This window comes from Amphiura filiformis, chromosome 10 (assembly GCF_039555335.1).
Source record: "Amphiura filiformis chromosome 10, Afil_fr2py, whole genome shotgun sequence".
Lineage (NCBI taxonomy): Eukaryota > Metazoa > Echinodermata > Ophiuroidea > Amphilepidida > Amphiuridae > Amphiura > Amphiura filiformis.
Genome location: NC_092637.1, coordinates 556,648 through 581,321, shown reverse-complemented (window position 1 = coordinate 581,321; position 24,674 = coordinate 556,648). Strand labels below are relative to the sequence as shown.

Below are 24,674 nucleotides of genomic sequence, written 5' to 3'. Positions count from 1 at the left end.
CAATTGTAACCCACCACTTGAACAGGATTTAGCCAAAGCAAACAAAGTCTAGAGCCATTTAATGATTCTATAGAAATAGGTAGAAGATTATTATCCTCTTTAGCAATAGGATTATTGATTGGTTTAAACGCTATCAAATGAGAAACATGCCGCGCCTAATTGAGATACCTATGAATACGACCTTCACGCACATTTTACACTGTATCTCAGAATACAATTTGCCGACTTAACGGCTCTTTCGTAGTGTACGCTCGCATATTACTATGCACCTGATCCGTAAACTGTGTCATTTTTTAAAGAATCTTTCAGTTTTAGCCATTTAATTAAAAAACTGTAGCGCACTAAATGGTATAGACAGAAAAGGCAAACAGACAGAAGTTTAGAGTTATGAATTAGAGAATTGACAGGAAGTTGTAAGAGTTACATTGTTATGGACATGATGGGTGTATAAAGCGCGAAAATGTTTAAGGTCAGGTCAAAGTCATCCGAGATGAATTAAGTATAGATTGTCAGAATCTTGATCACTGACAATTCTGCGCCAAAATTGTTAAATGTTATCTGAGGTCGACTAAGTCTATATGGTTGGATTGTAATGTTTAAAGTCGTGTCATAAAACGTAATCACAATTAAGCATTAAAGCCATCAAGGTCATATCAAAGTTAACAGTTACTGATAGTAGATATTTGGATTGTCGTGAATTGACATTGACTTTATCATGTTTATACACTATTACCCGGCCGTGTCAGGAGGTGAGAGTTCATAAGGGCAATACGGAAGTTACGGTCACGTGAATTGAGCAGAAATGATATACCACCTCCGTGACCATGGTCATAACGTTTCTATTTAGACTTTTCGATTTAGACTTATTTTTATGTTCAACCCACGATGCAAAACAAGTCACCGAGGTTCATGACAGTTTATCTGTTAGAATTCAATATTTTTTAAATAAAATTCTATCATCCAGATGGGGCAATGCAGCGGAATTCGACATTACTAGATTTAGCTAGATTTCACCCGAGCTCGGTACTTTAGACGCTAAAAATTCACGTACAAACTTGACGTTTGCGCCCTCTATAGCAAGGTCAGACCATCATTTTAATAACAATATATGCTATATATTAACATATGAATTGGACACATGCAAATTACTGAGTGTCATATCCTGATTTAAATGATCCTTGCACAAAGTCTATGGCATATTATATACTATCAATTCCAAAAGGTGCGTGATCTAGTTACCAGGTAGTTTTAAAGTATCCACTTCGCATAGACATGATATACCACTTATCATGCTTATGGACACGTAAATTTGTGTGACCATTGAGTGACCATGCGTGACTTCCTGAAGTTCATTTTGGTTCAGTGACCGTGTTTTATTATTCAGCTCACTCACTGTAGGTACACTCTATCCAATATAGCCCGATTTCCGAACAATAAATAACCTTAATTTAAATCGTGCACTGTCTACAGTAAGTTATCGCGTTCTTCCTGCCACTATGTCATCGTTAATGCAGATAATATCGTTTATGTTAGTCCTCATTGACGTTTGGTTAGGATGGTCCGTATGGCGTAATGGAATCATGGATGATCCACAGTGTGGCTTTCTGACAACTAGCATTCCTATCATGACTAAAAGAAGACAACCGAAAGTTGTACTGCTGGATTCATCGGGAAATGTAAGCATTAGACCTACACATTATCCTCAGATCCTGTCTAAAGTCGTTTTCACACTGTCGGACATAAGTGAGTTATTACCGGTATTAAGCTACTTATAACCGGTAAAAGTGACTTATTACCGGTAATAAGTGACTTAAGTCCGACCGCGTGAACATGGTGAACACGACTTAAGGGCTGGGGTATGAACGTTTGGACAGTATTTATTGTGAGACATTAGAGCCCATCAGACATATCGAATTACATTCTGAATACGAAGAATGTCCTTCTGATATCAAATAATGATTTTTTGAAATTCGCAATCTAATACACATTTTATGGCAAATCAATAAAAATTGATATTTTTGATATTTAACAGTACTGGAAGTAAACTTTATAAATCTGATGATTTATACTTAAAGTGTATGTAGGTGGGATGAAAAGCCGACGATCAATTGAAAAGTTTGACCTTTCGTATTGAAGATATGAATTTTTCCCAAAACACCAAACAAAAATTAGGTCTTTTGGGAAAAAAAATCCATATCTTCAATATGAAAGGTCAAAATTTTCAATTGATTGTCGGCTTTTCCTTCCAGCTACATACACTTTAAGAATATATCATTAGGTTTATAAAATTTACTTTGAGGACTGTTATATATCAAAAATGTGAAAAATATCAAAATTTAATAATTTGTCATAAAATTTGTATTATATTGTGAATTTCAAAAATGAAAATTATTTGATATCAGAAAGACATTCTTCGTATTCAGAATGCAATTCGATATGTCTGATGTGCTCTCATGTCCCACAAAAAATACTGTCGAAACGCTCAAAACGCTCAATCCAGATCCCTTAAAAGTGGGTTTTCTCATTTCTATACACCGTAGAAGTGACGTCGTAATCGGATTAACTACCATAGCAATGGATGAATAGCAATGTACTTTTCAATGATACTAATCTGACAGGTGCGAGTGATTAGCATTTCTTTGACATCTATGGTACAATGCGTCGGTCCCACGTGAACGTTGTAGTGCGGGGCGATATAGTCAGAATTGTATTTATCCATTGCTATGGTAGTTAATCCGATTAACTACGTCACTTCTACAGCGTATAGATTCTAATTTCTATTGTGTTAATTACTGTTGTGATGAACAATTCTTTCTCACTTCAATGGACATGGTGAATAAAAATGATGGCCATCGAGGTCGCGTCACTGAAGTCATGAACAGATTACGTGTTTGTATTGTTCTCAGATGGCGCTCTAGCTGAAATACAGCAAGATAATATAAGATAGTGAAATGTAAACTTGTCTTTTAGCTAGAGTATCTCGAGCTAGATAGACCGAGAATCTGCCTTAAAATTCGACCCCTTCTTTATCATACTTGTTTTAATTGTCAATTTAAAGGCAGAGCGTAACACGACTGATAACCTTTAATATTGAACACATTCAGGCCTATATCACTTTTTATTTGAACTATTTGCAATTGTTGCTTGTACAGGATGTATCAAAATGATTGGTACCCATCAGATTCCAGTGATTAAAGACATGACTGCCATATCAAAATACAACATAGGAGCTACCTTATTTACAAATGAATACTATAAAAAGTCATAAAACTATAAATCCTGGGCATTTGAAGAGGATCTAATGTTGCATATTAAAAAAGCAGGCTTGTCAATAAACACCAATAATTGATGGGTACCAATCATTGTGATACAACCTGTATATGTATAGACGACCTTTGATACTATACGAGCTTTGCTCTCTTTTGGATTTCCTACCAATGAATTGTTTTGTACATTTATCATGTTATGTATTTTCGGTGAAATAAATTGAACATTGAACATTGAACTAGTAATTCTTCATCAAATAAAAATTCCTTTAAAAAAGAAATGGGCGGTCAATGGCCGGGAGCTTTGATGTTATGTGCTGAAATGTAACCGTTTGGATAAAATTTTCTTCTTTGAAACAATTCGTCGCTGTTTTGACAAACTGTCGTAAGACGAAAAAAAAATGCAGTTTTGAGAAAATCGCATTTAACGTTTTTCCAATTTTTGAAGAACCACTGGAGAGCACCAAAGTAAACTATGTTATCTAAGAATATAATCAATAATATATCTGTCTTTGTTCTCAACATAATACAAACTTTTTATTCATTCACTAATTAGAAGTAATTAATCTGCAAACTCATACGACAGTATGCCAAAACATGCACAATTTGACAATCTATGTATTAATAATGATACGTCATGTGATATGACAGTTACATAAAAACCATGTTGTATCACACTAATTAGTGCCATATCTTATTAACTAATTACATTTAGGTCTCAAAACGTTGTGAATATAGAGTTTCATTCACTGATTTTGAAAGTTTATATAACTCATTTTGCCCCAAAATCGTCATACGACAGTATGCCAAAACAGCGACGAATTGTAATATTTTCATAGTAATAAAAGAATGATTAGGAAATGTAAAGTATAAGAGGCTAGTATATGCCTATCTATTGCAGTAAGAGAGGTCTAAAATCGTACTGCATGGGATGTTAGCGGATTGGTTTCAATGTAAAAAAGGAATAAAGCTCATCATAGGCGTAGATCCCGAGGGGATGGGGGATAACCCCCCATTTTTTAAACACGGGAATGGTTCAACAATCATCCCCCAAATGTAGACGCTTGTATTATGGGTTACTGACCTAATTAACCGCATATTTGGCCATTTTAGCCCCAAAGAGCCAATCTTTGCGCTTTTCGCAACGATCAGATCATCAATCGGCAAGCAACCCATGTGACGTCATCAAGATCAATCACAAAGATTGCCGATAACAACTAAAAACACCACCACTCACCAAACCAAAGTGAATAAGATTCCTGATAGGAATCGAAATATTTCTAGTGAGTTCCTAATTTACTTACTTGGATCTGTTTTGAGAACATTTAGCTTACCAATATACTAAAACAAGTACCTTACCAATCAAACTGTGTAGACTCTCATTCATCTGGTATATTGAAATTAAGATTTAATTTAAATCTGGTCAACCAGACATACCTATTTTGACGAACGAACCGACGCTGCGACTGAAACCTTCAGTCTTCAGCTGGGTTGTGATGCAAATGACCTCTTCCGGTATTGATGACAATCGACGAGGAATGTCCTTTATGATTCGGTCCCAGCCGTGTGACAGCTTGGCCCGGACGCGTTATTTCTTTCTGCAAACCATAATGGGCCGCAATGCGATAACACATAGTACATACATGTAATTATAGGCCTATGAGGCTAGATATAACACGAGTTTATTACCATTATTGATTCCTCTTACGTAATAAAATAAAAAGCAATCGATAGAATTAAAATTCTACAACGGTTTACCTGGGGGTTCGAACCCACAATCTATGTATCTATAGTCTAATGCCTACACGACTGTGCTATGATTCGTTGTGCCAGAAAGGTGTTTGTTTATGATACTTATTGATTACGGAATAAAGTGCATACACACAATATACTATTACTAGTATATTAGTACTAATAAATACGTATATAATCCTAACCCTAACCCTAATCCCTAACCCTAACCCTAACCCTAACCCTTACCCTAACCCTAACCCTTACCCTAAACCCTATAACCCTAACCCTAACCCTAAACCCTAACCCTAACCCTAACCCTAACCCTAACCCTAACCCTAACCCTAACCCTAACCCTAACCCCTAACCCGTACCCTAACCCTAACCATAAGACCCTAACCCTGACAATAATGAACCTTGCCTCGGACTATGCGGTTAGTGATGTATTGCGGCCCATTATGGTTGCAGAAAGAAATTAAGCGGCCCGGACGCCTCCTCCACGGTTGAGAGATGGTTGCTCCGCTCTCACCCAGATAGCCTCTTTCACACCCCGCTCGCACCAACGCTGCTCACGGTCTAAAATACGGACATCCTTGGTGTCAAAGTGGTGTCCGCTGGCTTTCAGATGTAGAAAATCCGCTGAGTCGTTTCCACCTGAGCTAGCTCTGCGGTGTTGTAGCATGCGATTATGAAGAGGTTGGGCGGTTTCTCCTATGTAAGAGTCTTGACAGGCTTGCTCACCCGAACAGCCTACCCGTAGACCACTCCACTGATCCTACCCTTAGGCTGCTTGTCCTTAGGATGCACTAAGGACTGGCGGATCGTGTTTGTAGGTTTAAAATGAGTAGTGATCCCGTGGTCACGATAAATTCTTTTGAGTTTCTCAGACAAGTAACCGTGGTATGGGATAGTGATACTTGTAGTTCTCCCCGTCTGATTCGTGCTCGTGACAGCGGTTTTGGTGTTGTCCTTCATGCTTAAAACTACGGGGTCAAAAATGACCCAAACGGGGTCATTTTTGACCCCAGCATAGTTATCAACTAAACGCCATACCACGGACGGGGTCATTTTGACCCCATTGATCAGGGTCATTGCAATGACTACGTATTTGGGTCAAATAGTAACCCCATTGGGGTCAAAATATTACCACATTTCGGGGTCAAATGAAAAAAGGGTTGCCTTATTTGGGTTATTCAATATTGACCCCATTGGCTGTGGTCATTTCAATGACCACATATTTTGGTCAAAATTAACCCCATTGGGGTCAAAATATAACAACATTTCGGGGTCAAATGAAATGACCCATTTGAAAGGGTTGTTTATAATAGGGTTACTCAATAACCACATTTAGGGGTTGTTTGGATTTTTTTAGTATGATGCGATGGATGGTATTGATATTGCTGGTCCCACCAGGACATAAGTGTGTCTCTGCACACTAGCATTACATAAGCAGCAAATTTATACATAATGCATCTGTGTATCACACTGACACGCCTCATGACAGTTCACGCATTATAAGCTTACATGATATCATTGATATGTAAGCTTATAACAACTGCAGCCAAGACATCCGGCCACGACATGAAATTGTCCGAATCTGCGTTCATAGACATGGGTCTATGCATCCTTACAGTCCCACTTTCCCAAGTAACTTTTCATATTCCATCATGCAGACACACGACAATCCGCTCAGGCTGCACAATCAGAACAAATATGGCGCTGATGTGACGCGGGAAGCCGATGCACACCGTACGTGCAAATAGTTCCGAAATGCAAGTCATTATAAAGTTGTAAAATTGGGCAACGTCGGTCAAAAAATTAGCTATATTTAATAATCAAAAAACATTAATTGCAGCTCTTGTATAAACTCATTTATGAATTGAGATTTTCAAAGCTGAACATTGAAACTGATATCAATGCGCGACAGTATCGGCAAAATGACCCCGAAGTTTTAGACCACGTTCGTCGTGGTTATAATGACTTCGTTAATGTGGTCAAATTAAAACAGTACAACCCCCTTACGGGGTCAAAACAACCCCAAACGTGGTTAATTCAAAATGACCACGGAAAATATAACCCCGTAGTTTTTAGTGTGTTGTTCAGGGCCTTGTTTATAGCCCAGTCCTGGTAACCACAGTTACCCAGAGCTTTGCGCAGATGTTGATATTCCGTGATCTTGTCGGAGTCCTTAATTTGACACATTACGTTTGAAACAGCTCATCGGTAAATGACCAAATTTTGTGGCGATACTGACAATTTGTAGTTGGGGCACGCAATACAAGAAAATGGTCGCACACAGCCTTTTTCGAACACATTTTTCGACTTTTCTTTTTGGGTTGGCCCTTTCATTGTTTTATTTTTACTTGTTGTATTTACAATAGGCGCTTCATGTGCAGCATTTCAGCACTTGAAGAAGTTAAATTCGTTTTCTTTTATCAAGACGAATAATTTGAGACTATTTTAATTGCAATTGGGTCGTTTTGAAAATTGTCCCCCTGTACAATTTTGATTTTACCCTTTGACCTACTTTGACCTATAGGCCCTACCTCATTAATCAGGCATTAATGACCATTGATTTTTTATTCCTTGTGACTAAAGGAATTTGAGAACTTTGATATTTCATAACTTGATTAAAGCATTTTTAAAATTTAATCCCCTTGTATGCCTTTTTGTCATCAAGCGGATTATAAATCTACACATCCCTGGTTGTTACTTAAAAGAAAACAAGAAATGTCTTTAAAAAAGACAACGCAGTGGTTAAAGGAAATATATGCTGGATTTGCCTCGGTTCTGCACACCCATGGTTGTTACTTAAAAGAAAAAAAATACATTAGTACGCAACTTCACACCCATACGGCAATTTTCCTCGACTAATAGTCTGTAGATATACTACCCTTGCTCTGTAAGAGCGACCGTTGTCATCTTACAGCGTGTTTATAGTGAATTTACCGAGATTTGAGTATGTACCGCAGTACGATAGTCCTTGTATATGTACATATTATACCGAACCTAACTGTTTATAGTTGGACCAAGTTACCACACAAATTATATACCAACTAACATTACCGTACATATGCTCCGGCCCACTATAAAAACGCTGATAAAGGATTGCATTAGGTCCCAGATTGTGAAGATATGGGATTACAGCTTGCTGCACAGAACAATGGTCAATTTGGCACATTCTGTTTGATACCCTACTACATTCATAAGACGCGTACTCAGCCGTGAAAGAGGTGATTGTTTCAAATGTGGTGTCATTGTAAAGGGGAATAAAGTATCCATTGATATGCAACAGCATATAAACATGTCACAAAATTAATAAACTGAGATATATATAGATGCTTGCAAAAACTTTCCAAACTTTTGTTGAGAAGAGTTTATAATTAGGCCGCACACATCACCAGTGTATGTGTACAATCATTGATACAATACCGCGCGTTTCAAAGACACTAGTCTTTATCATTGTTCTTTGACAGCGTAACAACTAGTGCAGGGCAATACTTTTAAAATACTGTAAACTCATTGCTATGGTAATGGTAATTAATCCTGTTACATCACTACTTCTACGGGAACAGGTTTAAGTAAAATATGAATGCATCACTGATTAGTCCCGTTTGAAAACTTTCCTCGTCATCTGAAACATTTGTTTTCTTACTTTTTCACTTTATTTAGTTCCATGTAGCAAATGCTGTATTTGAACGACTGGGATTTACCAGACATGGAATTGGAAATTCTATTAAAGACATTACCGAGAACGGACCTATCATCCACGACTGGGATGTCTGCTGGACAAGACATTGGCCGTTCACAACAAAAAACAAGGCGTTATGGAAGAACGTTCTGCGTGATCAGAAGGTAAACATGTGTTTAATATTTAATGAATGTGAAAGTATGGTAAATGGACCGCTTTATGAAGAATAGCCTTGATACAAGGCTTCGGCCATTTCAATTTTTAATCATTTCATTTGATCACTTACTCTTCAGTAAGATTAGTCGGCCCATATCAAATTAATATTAAGTAGCCCATTTCATCAATCTGCTCAATTAGGTTTTCTACTTATATGGCCAACTGTAGCTAAAGCAAGTGTTGGCGACGGTCGGTGTTTAAGGGTATAGGCTACCTACAGCGCAGGCATGCGCGTATTTTTTTTGGGGGGCTTTGCGGGCGCCAGCCCCGGGGTAAAAGCAGGGGCGGCCAAAATGAAGGGGCGGCGGAAGAAGAAGGGGCGGCAAAAACAGGGGCGGCAAAAACGAAGGGGGCGTCAAAAAGTATTAGTAAATAAAAAAAAGGGCGGAAAAATTTGATAAAGGATAAAATTTTTTGAAAAAATGGTACTATACATCAAAATTTTTGCTCTTCACTTTTTCAAACGACCGAGAAAAAAAATGGGTCAACCTTTTCGGGCTGTTGAGGAAGGGGCGGCAAAATTGAATTTTCTTCAGACCCCCGGGGTTGGGGCGGCCACGGTACGCCACTGACAGGGATTTAAACATGGCGTCCTGTAGCCACGTGAGTTACGCTATAACTTTAGCTGGGACCTCTGAGCTTGGACATGTGGGACGGAAATTGTGTTCAGTCACGTTTCCTTCATTGATTTGAATCACATTTTCTGTATACCATCTAGTAGTTTCGATTAATACGCGCCTGGAGATGTTGAGCTCCAGAAAGTTCAAGTATCGACAACTCTAAATGGACCGCCGTGGCATTCAGCAGAATTGCAAAGCGCCTTCATCCCTTTAAGACATCATGTACTGTAGGCCTACATCTTACCTGTCTCAAATGATAAGGTATTCTCATATTGATGCCCCGTTCGATCCGCACTCCGTGTTTCCATGGCACATCGTCATCATCCCTATATCTTCGTGTCAAAAATTGCCGTGATAGTACGGCGAATCCTCTCGTTTTTCAATAGCTACGCATGGCGATTTTTTTCGAGATAGGCCGAGCGACTCAGGCTAAGCATAGTACGACTATAATATGAGATACCGCCAAGTTCTTTTCTACACGTTATATACGATTTGCGCATGCTCTAGTATCCCATATGGTGTTGCTATTACAAGGAAATTCGATTTGTTTTCAGGTAAACCCAGGTGTTTTTTTTAAATACACTAACTTGAAATTAAATACACTAATTAGCGGCCATTGCTGTTTGCTCTGGATACATTTTTACTGCATTTTTGGCGTTAAGATTTTTAAATCGTAAGTTAAAATTGTGATATATTTTGAGAATTACAATTATATAAAGGAACACATTTAGCCCATTCACCTAAAATCCAGGTGCTTGTATTATAATATTCGTGTATATCACAATGCATAATATGTAAACTTTCTTTATCTATGTCAATAATAGAATATTGATTTCACCAACGGAGTATGGACCTGTATGAAAAAATATTTATAACATAGGGTGTTGACGCTGTGCATGGGTACTCATGCTCGTAGGAAATTTCGCTAAATTAGGGGATATTTTCAGAAATAAAACACGATTCGCGAAACACAATTGGCTGTCGTAGTGCACGTTAGTAACCACTGCTCCAAGCCTGGGCGAATACACGTGTTCCGAATTTTGGTATGCCATAGGCTTGTGATCATTTCGAACAGTGTAGTCCGGCTGCAAACACCATATTTTGGGGGTTAGATGGTTTTGCCAGTTAAAGTTTGGTTTTTTTGCTGAATATTGATCTTTGAGTGGTGTAGAAAAAGATTCCGTGGGATGTAAAATCGTCACCCTTGGGCAATCCGAGATAATCAAGATGGCCGCCACGTAACTCTGAAATAGCATTCAAATAGTGTTTTAGTGACAAAAGGTATCGTACTACATAACTATAGTGTTTTGGGCAGTTAAAGTGGGTTTTTATGCTGATTAATGATCTTTGAGTGGTATAGAATAAGATTGTAGGGGGTGTAAAATCGTCACCCTTGGGCAATCCGAGATATTCAAGATGGCCGCCACGTAACTCTGAATTAGCATTCAAATGGTGTTTTAGTGACAAAAGGTATAATACCAAATAGTGTTTTGGGCAGTTAAAGTTTGTTTTCTTGCTGATAAATGATCTTTGAGTGGTGTAGAATAAGATTCTAGGCATTCCGAGATATTCAAAATAGCCGCAACGTAACTCTGAAATAACATTCAAATGTTTTTTAGTGACAAAAGGTATCATACCAAATAATTATTGTGTTTTGGCAGTAAAAGTTTGTTTTTTGCTGATAAATGATTTATAAGTGGTGTAAGATTCTAAGGGGTGCAAAATTGTCACCCTTGGGCAATCCGAGATATTCAAAATGGCCGACACGTAACTCTGAATTAGTATTCAAATGGTGTCTTAGTGACAAAAGGTATAATACCAAATAGTGTTTTGGGCAGTTAAAGTTTGTTTTCTTGCTGATAAATGATCTTTGAGTGGTGTAGAATAAGATTCTAGGGGGTGTAAAATTGTCACCCTTGGGCATTCCGAGATATTCAAAATAGCCGCCTCGTAACTCTGAAATAACATTCAAATGTTTTTTAGTGACAAAAGGTATCATACCAAATAATTATAGTGTTTTGGCAGTAAAAGTTTGTTTTTTGCTGATAAATGATTTATAAGTGGTGTAGAATAAGATTCTAAGGGGTGCAAAATTGTCACCCTTGGGCAATCCGGGATATTCAAAATGGCCGACACGTAACTCTGAAATAGCATTAAAATGAATTTGTTGGTGACAAAACAAATATTTATAGAGATTTTAGTGCGCATTATTGGTAGTTTTGGCTCAATATGGATTATATGCATGTGGATTATGAATTGACACGCTTCAGTGATCCCAAATTGCAATGATGGCGTCCCGTGAGTCGTGAAATGTATGCTCACAATAGGTAACTGTGTTTCTTATCATATTGACTGGTTTTAAAAGCATATCATACTCAAGCGTTTCTTGTTATTAACAACACAACTTCATTATTAACCATTTGCATAAAGTTTTACCTGTCTTTCAGAACATTTTAGCAATAGAATATACCAATTTGATTGAATTAAAGATCATCACATGTGTATAAATTTTCATCTTGGTATTATGTCCTTCAACACGAATACCTGAGAACTGTAGGTACAATTGTATGATACTCTTTGAAAATACACATTCAAGGAGTATGAAAATTCAATAATTACTATGCCAAGGAAGTAATTTAAGTAGTAGCCTACATTGATTAAATGGGACATTTCAACCTTTTAGACGATTTATGGAGTGACTCCTTCAAATCACATGCACCAGTGTTTAAACATCACATGAATCGGTAGTTATCGGTATAAGCACAGGGATAAGCTAGAAAAAACCCTTTGACGTGACAGAAACATGCTATTGCAAACAGGTTTTCCTGTTGAGTCAATCATTTCCTCGCAGTATCTATGCATACTGCGTACAAAACGTATCTTTACAATTAGAAAAGAGCCCATGCCTTTTGAAACGAAACATTACTTTATTAAAGCAGTTCTTTTAGATGGATATATCTTTTTTGCACATTTTGATACCTCTTTGGATCTGCCAGGATATCTGCAACAAAGTTACAAAAGTTTTGAAAATGACAAACTGGCCTATACAACGAGAAAACATTCCAACGTGTGGAGAAAAAAGACGGCATATTTTCTTCAGTCCATTTTCTTTTTAATTGAAACAGTATGTTTTTGTTTCAATTATTCTTCAAATTCCGATACGGGAACTATTGTATTAATGCTCGTTGGTCTCTGAACAATCATCAATGCAAGCAAGATTTATATGAGGATGATTTGGATGTCAGCTTGGAAAGGTGCCTGGCTAAAGATAAATTTCTTAATATTAACTCTCGTAAAAATCGTGTGTAAGTACACAAGCAAAACTAATATTGGCAATTATGCAGCAGATGCTTTTACCCAGTCCGCCATAGCCTTTCAACAAGGCTCTGCCTGGACCACCACCGTAGTGGGAGCGCCACCTATAATATTCCACTGAAGGCAAAGCCTTTTAGCACTAACGTTATGTGCTTTGTTAGCGTTTGAAGTCCGGGAGATTTCTCCCGGAAGAAAATAAGACCGCTGATTGGCTGCCGATGATGTCATACGTTCTGCCTTAAAATAGATCGCCAAAAACCCATTCATAAATTGCGTAGTGATTTCAAAGGTGAATCACATAGTGCGCATGTAGAAATGTGCACGCTGTGTCAAGAGGTCAGATCTGTTTCGCCGGCATATTTGAGTTTTACAGCGACGGTAAATTTGTTTACATATTTATTATTTATTACTGAACTGGCCTACTTGCTCGTGAAATACAGCCATTTAATATAAATATATGGTCTCTACTGTTCAAGTTTTCCCTCAACATGATCAACGATGAAGCCTGTTCAGAGGCTGCTACTCGGGCCGGTACGCTACGGTCGAAGCCTGGGAAGCTTAAAATTCAGTGAGATTTTCAATCATTCAATCTACGACGAACAGAAATCATCAACAGTAGTCCTGAAATGATATCGGACGACCAGGAAACATCGCTTTTTATGTCAGACTTCTGCACAGAGGAATTGTGTGGACAGTCACAGTGGAGTGTTTGTCGACGAAGCCCATGTTGGTAAACATGTAAATGGTAAGTCAGTATCTGACTGAGATCATACTATTTTCATACACATACACAGTAATACATTTTGTACAGGAAACAATGTAAGGGACACTTCGTAATACACCATGTTCACAGTGACAGACAGTCACAGTGTCATCACCACATTAGCAATTTTAACCTTTTTATAGCTCATAGCCTCGGGTGGTCTACAAGTCTGACCTGATGATCCGTTAAAAATACAAAAAAAAATTCCAAAACAAGAACTAGAACAGATCATTTCACTTTTCAAATCATCATTCTTGAAATTACCTAAATTGCCCGGGCTAAATTGATTCACTTTATTTTAAGCTGTTCAGTATGTTTTTTCGCACTTGTGCTGACAGGCCGCCCTTGTGTGAGTATGCTCTTCGCCAGGCCCGTACGCAGGGGGGTGCGACCGCACCTCCCGAAGTATACAAAACTCTTAAAATTACAGAATTTGTGAGCGTAGCAAGCAACAAAAAAATCATTTTTTTAAACGCTTTTTTGGTCTAAAAAGGTCCAAATTTGGGGAAGAAAGCCCACTTTACACAAAAAATGAAATAAAGTTTAATCTTTTTACCAATATCCGATCCGATACCGATATTGTAAATATGGATTCGATATCCGATCCGATAAGTGGTTGAGCAAATTATGTGTAGTTCGGCATGCTGTGTATTTTTACCGATCCATAGGCGATGATAGGCCACTGTGTTGCAATTTTGTTCTGTTATATCTGAATTTGACAATATTTTTACAAAGCATATGAATGCAAGCACATAGCTTGGATAGTGACATTTTCATGTTTTTTCTTTTTTTGCAGAATTTTAAATCTATTTTTATTTTGCAACCTTTCTGTGCTAATGATTAGTGTTGACGAGCTTCTTCCTGATCGGGCGATTGATCCTACTTGAGAAGTTCATCCACCCGTAGAAAGTTTTTTTGTCACCTCAACATCAATTTTTTCAATTTTTTTACTCTCATTATTATCTGGTTATTAGTCATTACTTATAATCACAATATATTTTCTTTTTTAATGACAGGTATTCGCCATGGTCTGGGCCTCTGGAAGTTGTTATCTTTGGGGATTCGCTCATTAATACTTCGATGACGATGAGGACATTTTTTGACATACAAAGACATTATCAGCTGGACTGAGTTGGTTGTACATGGCACTCCATACTGCAAGACGGGCAACTGTTTGAACATTGCAGACGGCTATTGAATATTATGATGTCAAAATACTGCAGGATTTAAAGGCCATGGGAACTGTTCAACTGATGTATGACATCAATTCCCAATTAATTTCCCGATCTGTTGAGGAATTTACAGAGTTGTGTCCAGCAATTAGTCCAAATCAAAGTTGTTTGCTTGTCCTCGTCCGACCGACCTTCTTGGCAGACCGGACCGTAAAATTTTTTAAATTTTTTTTACAAAAAATGTGTTTTTTTTTTAATTTAATTTTTCGGATATGTCCATGGAAATACAGCCAAATGCTAGAATCAGTCATGGTTGACTTGGTTGAATTGTGTCTTTAATATGTAAAGTTACGGTATAATTTGTATTTATGTCATAGTCTATTAATGATTTCAAAATGGATACAAATCCAGTGCATTTTGAAATCATGTTTATTTCTTTATTTATTTTGCAAAGTCAACCATGAATGATCCCAACATTCAGCTCTAGGTCCAGGGACACTCCAAATCCATAAAAACTTTACTCATATGTGGAACTATAGGCCTACTGACTCAGGGAATTGTGGTATTAAAGAAAAATATAAAATAAAATACTTTTCCAGACCGACCGATCCAGCTTCTTAAAGTGATCTGTATGGATTGTATGGACAAGCAAACAATTTTTTTTAGCATTAGGGGAATGTACCCGCATACTATTAAAGCTTCTCATTAACAATGTCACCCCCAGACAGTTCTGACTTGTACATTGCCAGAAATTGACTTAATGTTCAAATGTTGAAAAGTTTGTGCAGACCTGGGCACAAATTATTACTAAATGTTTGCAGACTGTGAAACACTTTGAAAGCCAGACTTTTCTGAACATAATCTGAGGGGTACTATAATTTGCCGAACAAGTTGTTGATGAAATCATGGTGTTATGAGTGTGCCTGCCTTTGACAAGGCAGAAGGAAGTGTGCAAAGCAAAAAGCCAGAGAAAGACTGTTATTTGTAGCTAATAATTATTTAATTTTTATTAATAATAATTCAATAATAATTACTGATTAATAATATTTAATGATAAGTTCATAATTAGTATTATACGTTCCACAACTGTTTGGAGTAACCTTTATTTTTGTGCAATGCAATTATTATTGACAAGCTCACTCACTATGCAGTTAGGAAGAGATCAATAATACATGTACTTAATTTCTTTACCCATTTCGGACAATGGTCCAATGACCTACAACCTTTTCCCAACACTCCAAAGGGTACTAATGGAATCATTCCGAATCAATTAAAGCTTTTTAAAAAATGTAACAGAAACTTGGAAATTCATGTCATGTGTATCATTTTTGTTGTATGATTTTTTTTTTCATTCATCCATAAGTAGTATTACTGAATGTTTTAAAAAATATACAAAAAATAATGTTTTTAAAATACCAAGATGCCATGGAATTCAAGATATGACAGAAGGCAGTACATTTTGCAGCTTCGGGGTGCACCATTTTATTTCCGGGAGTTTTGAAGACGAAAAAACTTCGCTCGCTAGCGAGACGAAAAAATATTTCCGCCTCTAGTGAAAAAACAATTTACCTCACTGATGATTTAAAAAAATTCCACACCCAACTCTGTATAAGGTATACATTAATTTGTTTAATTGCCGCTTTTTGGGTAGCGAAAAAGAATTCCACCAGCCCCAAGTCCCATGCCCCCCTGAGTATCGAATGGTGTGTTCCTTAATTCTTACAATTCTGCAGTGGCGGAGCAAGCTTTTTTTTCTTTCTGAGGAAGGAGTAATAATTCGAAAATTTAAAATAAAATTCAGTGATTTTTACCCAAAATAATGGATTTTTTAATGCTTATTGCTTACTGGGGTAATAAAAGATGGGGGTCCCTCTTGCCCTCCCCCACTATGGGCTGTCAGTCACTAATTGCTTCCCCCCTTAAATTGTATTTTAAATTTATCTTGAACCACTGATTTTAGTCGCACACGTTTCATACTATTTGCCCTTTATAATAATTATTGTTATTTTTTTTTCCAATAACAACCCCCTCCTCCCCCCCCCCCCCCCGTTTAGTACATGAAGTATTGAATGTTCATCACTTGGATGACCTTGGGAAAAGTCCAATCAGAGTCGAAAGGTCGCGACCTCCTGCTTGTGGTCGACCATAAATAACTTGTCATGGCAAAATGGTGAGATGGAGGGGACCGATTGCGGGTCCGGTAAAATAAACCGTGGTCTTGAAAATCTTAAGAAGTCCTGGCTAAAAACTATGCTATTTTGCAGGAAAAAACATATCAATCTTTGATATTCTGAAGTATAAAGTTGTTGGGCAAAGTGAAACATCGTTATTTAGACTGTATTTGCGAAGGAAAAATCCCGGGAAAAATACGATAATTTTTCATTAAAAGATCGCCACAGCTGGTTTACACACGCATCACAGCGCTGTACCGGCTTGAAAATCATGCCGAATTTTCGTATTTTATTATTCAATTTTGAATCCAAAAAGTCAAAACCTGCCTGTTTAACCATATTTTGGACATGCTTCTGACGAAATATTATTTTCAATGTGTTTTTAGCCCTTGCAATATAAATACGATCTTCTCTGGACTGGAATGGAACTTTTTTTACTACGGAACTACTTGTGTTCAACAAAAATAGGGCGGTACTATTTTTGGCTTTCTATGACGACATCGTTTGATTGACATTCGATGCTTGCACAGAGTAAATGCTATATGCGCAAAGACCTCGCGGCTTCGCCGCTCGCTGTCGCGGCTTCGCCGCTCTGTCGCGCCTTCGGCGCTCAGCTCGCGGCTTCGCCGCTCGCCCCCCCCTAGGATCGCGAGGTCTTTGACAAAGACTAAGTCCGCCAAGCTACGTTGATCTTACCCACACGTTGACTTCCAGGATCACTAATGTGGGGAAGTGTGTGAACTTCAAAAGATTCAGACAGATGAAAACCTGCATATTTGTGCATATCTACACATGAACGTGATGGCAAAACTAGGAGTACCGTGGTGATAGTTGGGCAAAATCAGAGGACGTTCAGAAACATCTGTGTGAGTGATCTTCACGCGATGGGAGCTAGGCATCACAGAGACCCTGTGCCTCAAGGAAGAACATATGATTAATTGTGTTTTCAATAATTGATTGAGTATCCCAGGTTAAAGAAGAAATAAAACAAACAAATAGACCAACTGAATGAATATGTTTCTTAGTGACAAAAGCAATACACGCTTTGCTGTTGCAGCATATGAAGAAGATGCAAATGATTAAGTCCTAAAACATGATGTAGATGTCCTATCTGCATGGTTGGAATCCTGCTGACTAACGCGCACATTTGGAAATCACATCATCTCGTGCTGATCGTAGGCGACTCTATGAAGAACTCCAAACAAGCTTTGCCGGAGAGCTTCTAGTTCTTTATTGTATTCCGTTGCAACTTTAACGTAAGTGAAAGGTGAAGTTATAATATTGAAACTAGCACCTGAAGAGTAGCCAAACAGGTAGTACGATAGTGCAAAATCATTCGCATTAATAAGTCACACTGGTTGCATAATCAGTGTCTGACACGCTACGAATGTTGAAGAAGTCCTTATCAGCTTTACTGATTGGCAACAGCGTTACGAGTCTTATGCAAAAGCGAGCAACGGGTCTTCAAGTGACATTGGGTGTCTTACTCAGAGATTCAAAGATGATTATAAACCATCTGTTCGACTACCGGGTTACATGTTGCTATGATGATTGGTCCTTTAAATATCAAGAATTTCGGCTGCAGTTACAGGCGCTGTTGATATTAGTCGTCAAGGAATTGCAGAAGCTCTGGAAGGACTGGTACAAGTTAGGCTGATAATTTTGATATAGATATCAGTTCAGATATCACCAAATAGGAAGCTGTTAAACCTATACTGTCACTCAACACACTCCCTTGCAAAAAGTCTTATATCAAAAAGTGTTATATTTCTACCTTTTATGGTGACCATCTTGGAATTTTTATGCGATTGTGAAGAAGTAACATATCAAACTGGATCTGCATAATGCTATATAGGGTGTACGAATATTGTAAGAAACAAAATCTGGCAAAAGAACTTTACCTTGAAACTAATGGTTTTTGCTTATGAAGTTACAAAGCGGCCATTTTGAATTTCTTGAATTGTGAGAGTGTCACATTTAAAATTGTATATAGTATATAATTTACACAAAATACTTCAAGTTATTATTTATTTTGGTACTACTAGTGAATAACCAAGCTTTTTTATTATCCATAGCGGCCATCTTGAATATTTCTAATTGCCCAAGGGTTACCATTTTACATCCCCCAAAATCTTATTTCGTACCACTCAAAGAGTAATAATCAGTAAAGAAAACTACTTTAACTGGCAAAACCATCTAACCTTGCTCTGCCACCGGACTAGTGGTTCGTAACAAAGAAAGCGTGATCCAGTTGACCTAGCAACGGCCATATTCTAACGTGCACTACGACAGCGAATAAAAACACAATAAAAAGGGTTATTTTTCATATCACTTGTTCGCGAAATTAAAACAAAGGTGATCTTCACCAATCACATGTATAAATCATCGTATTACGAATTCAGTTCACTTACGAATCACACTTTCATTCTTCCATTCGTCGCACATTACATAACATCCCATAAATTATACGATGCATACAACCGCGGGTGCCGTGCATTAATGTATGCGTTTCCATCAGAAAGGAGTATATTAAAATATTGTTTTCATTTTAGCGAAAAAAGGACATTGTAGAAGGGCAAAAATCGTGAAAAATAGGGGTGCTTTTATCCAGAAAGGTTAGCGAAATGAGAACCAAAAGAGGGTGTTTTCAAAGTTCGCCGACAAGTATGAGTACCCGCAGATAGTATACACGGAGTGCCGGAATCGGGATTGATTCTTATCTCATATGCTAAGTTTGGGCAGAAGCCTGCACAGATCGAGCAGTGACCAGTATAATGGTAAATATATCTGATTGGTTAGCTCCACTTTGGAGGAAATTTTAAAAAGTATAGGGTGGAGATTTAATCTATGAAGTTGATAAGTCCTCTGGCTAGCCACAGTGGGCCAGCTAAGATCAACTAACGTTGGTTTCATGCAGCGAATCTGGCCAGCTATGATCTACTGACGTTGGTTTCACGCACTGAATCTGGCTGACTTTGGTTTCATGCAGTGAATACACTACCGGTACTTTAAAAAGTAGTGTATGCGGTACTTTTCGATACCTTTTGTGTGGAGCAAAATAAGGTACCCTTGTATATGAGGAGCAGAAAAGGTATAAATGGTCTAAAGGATAAGGTTCTCGAATGGCAATTTCTTCAGCGGCTATGAATTTCAATTATCATGTATAGAAGAAAGAAAAACATTTGTATAGGAATTTAAGATTGGGTTATATTTTCTTCTATCATTTTCTGGAAATGAAATAAGGAAATAGTACAGGAAACATGAATTTAGGTTGGACCATTCAGTAAAAGCACAGTGAAATATTATGGTATTATTTTGATATCGTGGATAATTTTTACAGCTAGGGCATGACTTTTACACCACTCGTAGGTGTCCAAATACGTCTGATATTTAAGTGTGCATTTAATGCTTTCTAAGCCACCAATTATTATAAACTGAGCTCAAAAAGAAACTTATATTTTTTACAACTTGTGACTCACAAGGTCATATCTTAAAATACTATCAATCAAAATGAACCAAAATTACACACAGGATTACTTTAATACTCTACTCAAAACACATGTCAGTAACCAAGCAGTTGTCCAACTGACACAACAGCAAACTGCACTGTCATGGGACAGCTTCCTGGACTTCCTCCACTTTCACAGCCCAACATTTGACACACAGCACAAACAATCTGTGAGAATGCACACAAGATCCTTGCACAGATGATAAAACGGTGCTGCTTTCTGCTTTTCATACACTTTTTTCATGAAACAGGGCTGGGCTGTGAATGTGGTCCAGGAAGCTGTTCCATGTCAGTGCATTTTGCTGTTGTGTCAGTTGGATAACTGCTTGGTTACTGACATGTGTTAAGAGTAGAGTATTGAAGTAAGCCTGCGTGTAATTTTGATTCAATTTGATGGACAGGATTTCAAGATATGACCTTGTGAAAAATTATAAGTTTCTTTTTGAGCTCAGTTTAGTTTGAGTTTATGAGGCCGGTCGAGTGCAGATCCGCCGGAACACGCTTTTCAATACGGAATAAATGCTAACCTTATCGTGACATCACCCAAGCAGCAAAGTTCATTTCCCATTGAAAAAGCGTTATCCGACGGATCTGCAGTCGACTATTCTGTTATCCTTTATCAAATTATGCTGAAGAGCACTACCTTTTAGCCCCAATGCGTAACAATCTAATATGGCTTATATGTATTGATTGTTTCATTTTTCTCTATTTATCACAGTTTAACCATATACCTGGGATGGGACTAATAACGGATAAGGTCACTTTAACGACATTTGAACCAACCAGGCATACACCTTTGACCTTTGTTATGCCCAAGCAAAAGCAAGAATTCCTTAAAAAGGTAGGATGCTAATTTGATTTCATTGATGATCCAAGTTATATTTGAAATACCGGATGCAAGTTTCTCAGTTTTAACACTTATTCCTCTACGTGTGTAAGGGATATTACCAGTGAAGCTTCCACTAAACATACAAAGTAGCTTAGGCTTAAAATATTATTGGAGTTAGGCTTATGGCTTATGAGAAAACTACGAACTTTAATTCATTAAGGGTATACGAGGTATTGTTGGTCGGAGCAGCCAAAAATAAAATCGATTTTCATTATCTGAATCAATATATCATTGAAAAATAACACTTTGGTGTTTTGCAAAAGTTATTGTTGTTAATGAGATATGTACGTTTTACAAAAGTGTTGTTGTTTCAGCCCTCTTTATAACCTAACTCAAGAACCACAGGACCTACTAAAGTATATCTGTGATATTTGAATTCTTCTACACGCTCGCTATGAATTAAGCAATGCAATTTTTGCTAAAGCTCACTACCATTCGCAAGATGCTATGAACTATTTTTTTTCTGCTGCTTCGACCAACAATACATCGTATAACCTTAAAAGCTAATATCTCAATTTTCATGAGTTCAAGTGCCGAGGGGAAAAGGGAAAATATAGTGGCATAATTGTATCTATCCGTAAAATACATTTATGTTTTGCATTTTAGATCAAAGAATCACCAAATTCGGCGCAGAGATGGATACAGAAGGGTATACAACACAGAGGGAATATCGTCAAACCAATTCGAGGTAAATCAGTGCTCTGAAGGTTCTTTTTTGAAGTACTTTTCGAAGTTACATATTAGTGGGTATGTCACAGTGGCTGCACAATAATTCTGCTACACTGTGCATGCAAGCATAACAGTGAATTGAAAAGAGTGCGCTTCAAAGTTGGCCAATTTTAGAAAACATCCATGTCGATTAATGAATTTCCTCAGTATGCTTCATTTATCCAAATTGTTTGAATTTTTAATATATGGTGTGTGAAGCCTTTCCGAGGCTACCATCGGGTCCCTCAAAATTAAAAATTGTTTTGTTTAAGAGCTACTGCCTGTTTTTATGGATTTTTGAAGATCGCTCATAAATCAGTAAATATAGGCCTGTTGAAATAAAGGGACCTACCACCATTTAGCTGAAATACTAATCTTTCTTAGCATGTAAATTATTTCCGTCGAAAACGAATGAAACACTTCGAGAAAACTAGTTGAAACAAAACATTATATCAGAGATATTTTTAGGGAGTTATTTTCCAAACCTCAATAGCTCTAAGCCATTGTGTGTGTCCAAGGCCATACTATTTTTGTATACGCGGTACAGTGGGGATGGCTTTTCCGTTTACCATTTGTAAACCCATGTTAATCCAGATAACAAAATGTTCATTTAAAGTCTCATTGCAAATGAATTATGATTTTTACTTTTTGGATTTGGCTTTGAGCAATGGTGACACATACCATGTTTGCAGCAGAAAATGAAAATTCTATTCCAGACATCGTCAAAATGTCAAACTTTGTATGTTTTGTATTATATTTAATTAATTAACTGCAGTTTCTTTATTCAACATCATAACAGGTTCATACTTGACATATTTATGGTGAATGAATATACTTTCATTAAATATTGAAAAAACACAAAATTACTCATGCCTAATTTACATAAAAATATCATGAATACATAATTACCTGTAATTAGCTAATTTGCATAATTAATTACTTTTTGTGTATTTTTTGTTATCAATTGAAATAACTCTGTATACATATGTGTGCAAAAAAACCCGCACCCTGATATCATGTACGGTTTTCTATTGGCATCAATTTTGCATATTAATTAGCTGAACTTAGTCATTTTTTCACCTTTAATTTGTCTGCAGATTGGCTGAATTTGCTAAAATATATTTGGTTAATTTATTATAATTATTCAATGATAGATTTTTAAATTTTGTTTTCTTTAACGAAGTTAGGAAAGATAGGCATTTAACCTGTGGTATTTAAATTAACGCTGCTTTTTCAAGCAAGCGTCCAAATAAACCTTCAAAATCTCGAAATGTGCCAATTTTGTCATTATAACCATTTGTGGCAGGTTTTAATTCCATTTACGAGCATCTTAAAATTGACACTACATCACAATGCATTGACCGATTTCAATTCCGTTTTTTGATTTTTGATGCTTTAATAAAGCTCATTCATGTAGAAACATTAAATAACGTTTTTCTGCTGCGCTTATTTTTGAGGTGATATACCTAATATTAGTGTAATAATGATAACAATAAGAAATACTACTACTACTACTACTACTACTACTACTACTACTACTACTACTACTACTACTACTAATAATAATAATATACTCATGCACTACCACAACCACCACCACCACTACCACCACTACCACCACTACTACCTACTACTACTACCACTACTACTACTACTACCACTACTACACTACTACTACTACTACTACTACCACTACCACTACCACTACCACTACCACTACCACTACCACTACTACTACCACTACTACTACTGCTACTACTACTACTACTACTACTACTACTACTACTACTACTACTACTACTACTAATCACGATTAAACATATTGTTTCGTAAGTGAAATTGATTGTTGTTTTGTTTTCTGTCAGACCTAGACCTAGATAAGGAAGGAGTTATTCAGGAATTCATATCCAATCAATTGCTCATACATGGTCATGTGGCACAATTTGTTGCCTTTGTTGTCGTGACATCCATTACACCGTTGAGGGCGTATATTTATTCGACTGATCCTAGTGGACGGATTGCACCGAATAAATATGAACCAGACGATTTTGGTAACATAGATACGTACGTTACAGATGGGGATCATTCCAAACTGTTAATAGATCAGGCAAGTCCGAATGATGTAATTAGGATTTCTCTATAAACACCGGACCGTTTTACAATTCTGGACACAAGTTTGGAATCTTGTTTTACTCAATAACTCCAAGAAACATAAAGACAGATATAAAAAGACTTTATCGCGTCTGACGTCATCAAACTCGACTAGGGTTTGTTTACAAGTGTCGTGATGATGACTTGCTGAACGCGGCGGTATAACCGGGTGCCTTATTGTTAATTTTGCACCTTCAAACATACAAACCATCTCAAAAATTAGGTCTTTATAGATAAATCGATATCGATAAATCGGCCTTCCTTGTACGCGCTATTAACCAATCAAGGATCGTAGGGAATTTGATTGAAAGTGACGTCAGACGCGATAAAGTCTTTTTTATCTCTATCTTTCAAAATATTATGGTTAGAGATGACGAGTTCTAAAAGAAAGTACCCGGATGATGTCAAATCCTCACAACAAAACATCTTATTTTTGAATTTTTTGTAATTTCTTTTCTTACAAAAACTAAGGT

General features: G+C 37.1%; 1 protein-coding gene across 1 annotated transcript; it reads left to right on the top strand.

Annotated features, from left to right (window-relative positions):
• Positions 1–1,409: 1,409 nt before the first annotated feature.
• LOC140163306 (probable tubulin polyglutamylase ttll-15) lies at positions 1,410–24,193 on the top strand. The gene is made up of 5 exons (XM_072186704.1): positions 1,410–1,676; positions 8,670–8,852; positions 21,172–21,294; positions 21,949–22,030; positions 23,916–24,193. The coding sequence occupies exons 1-5, from the start codon at positions 1,497–1,499 to the stop codon at positions 24,191–24,193; spliced, it is 846 nt and encodes a 281-aa protein (XP_072042805.1). The 5' UTR covers positions 1,410–1,496.
• The last annotated feature ends 481 nt before the right edge of the window (positions 24,194–24,674 follow it).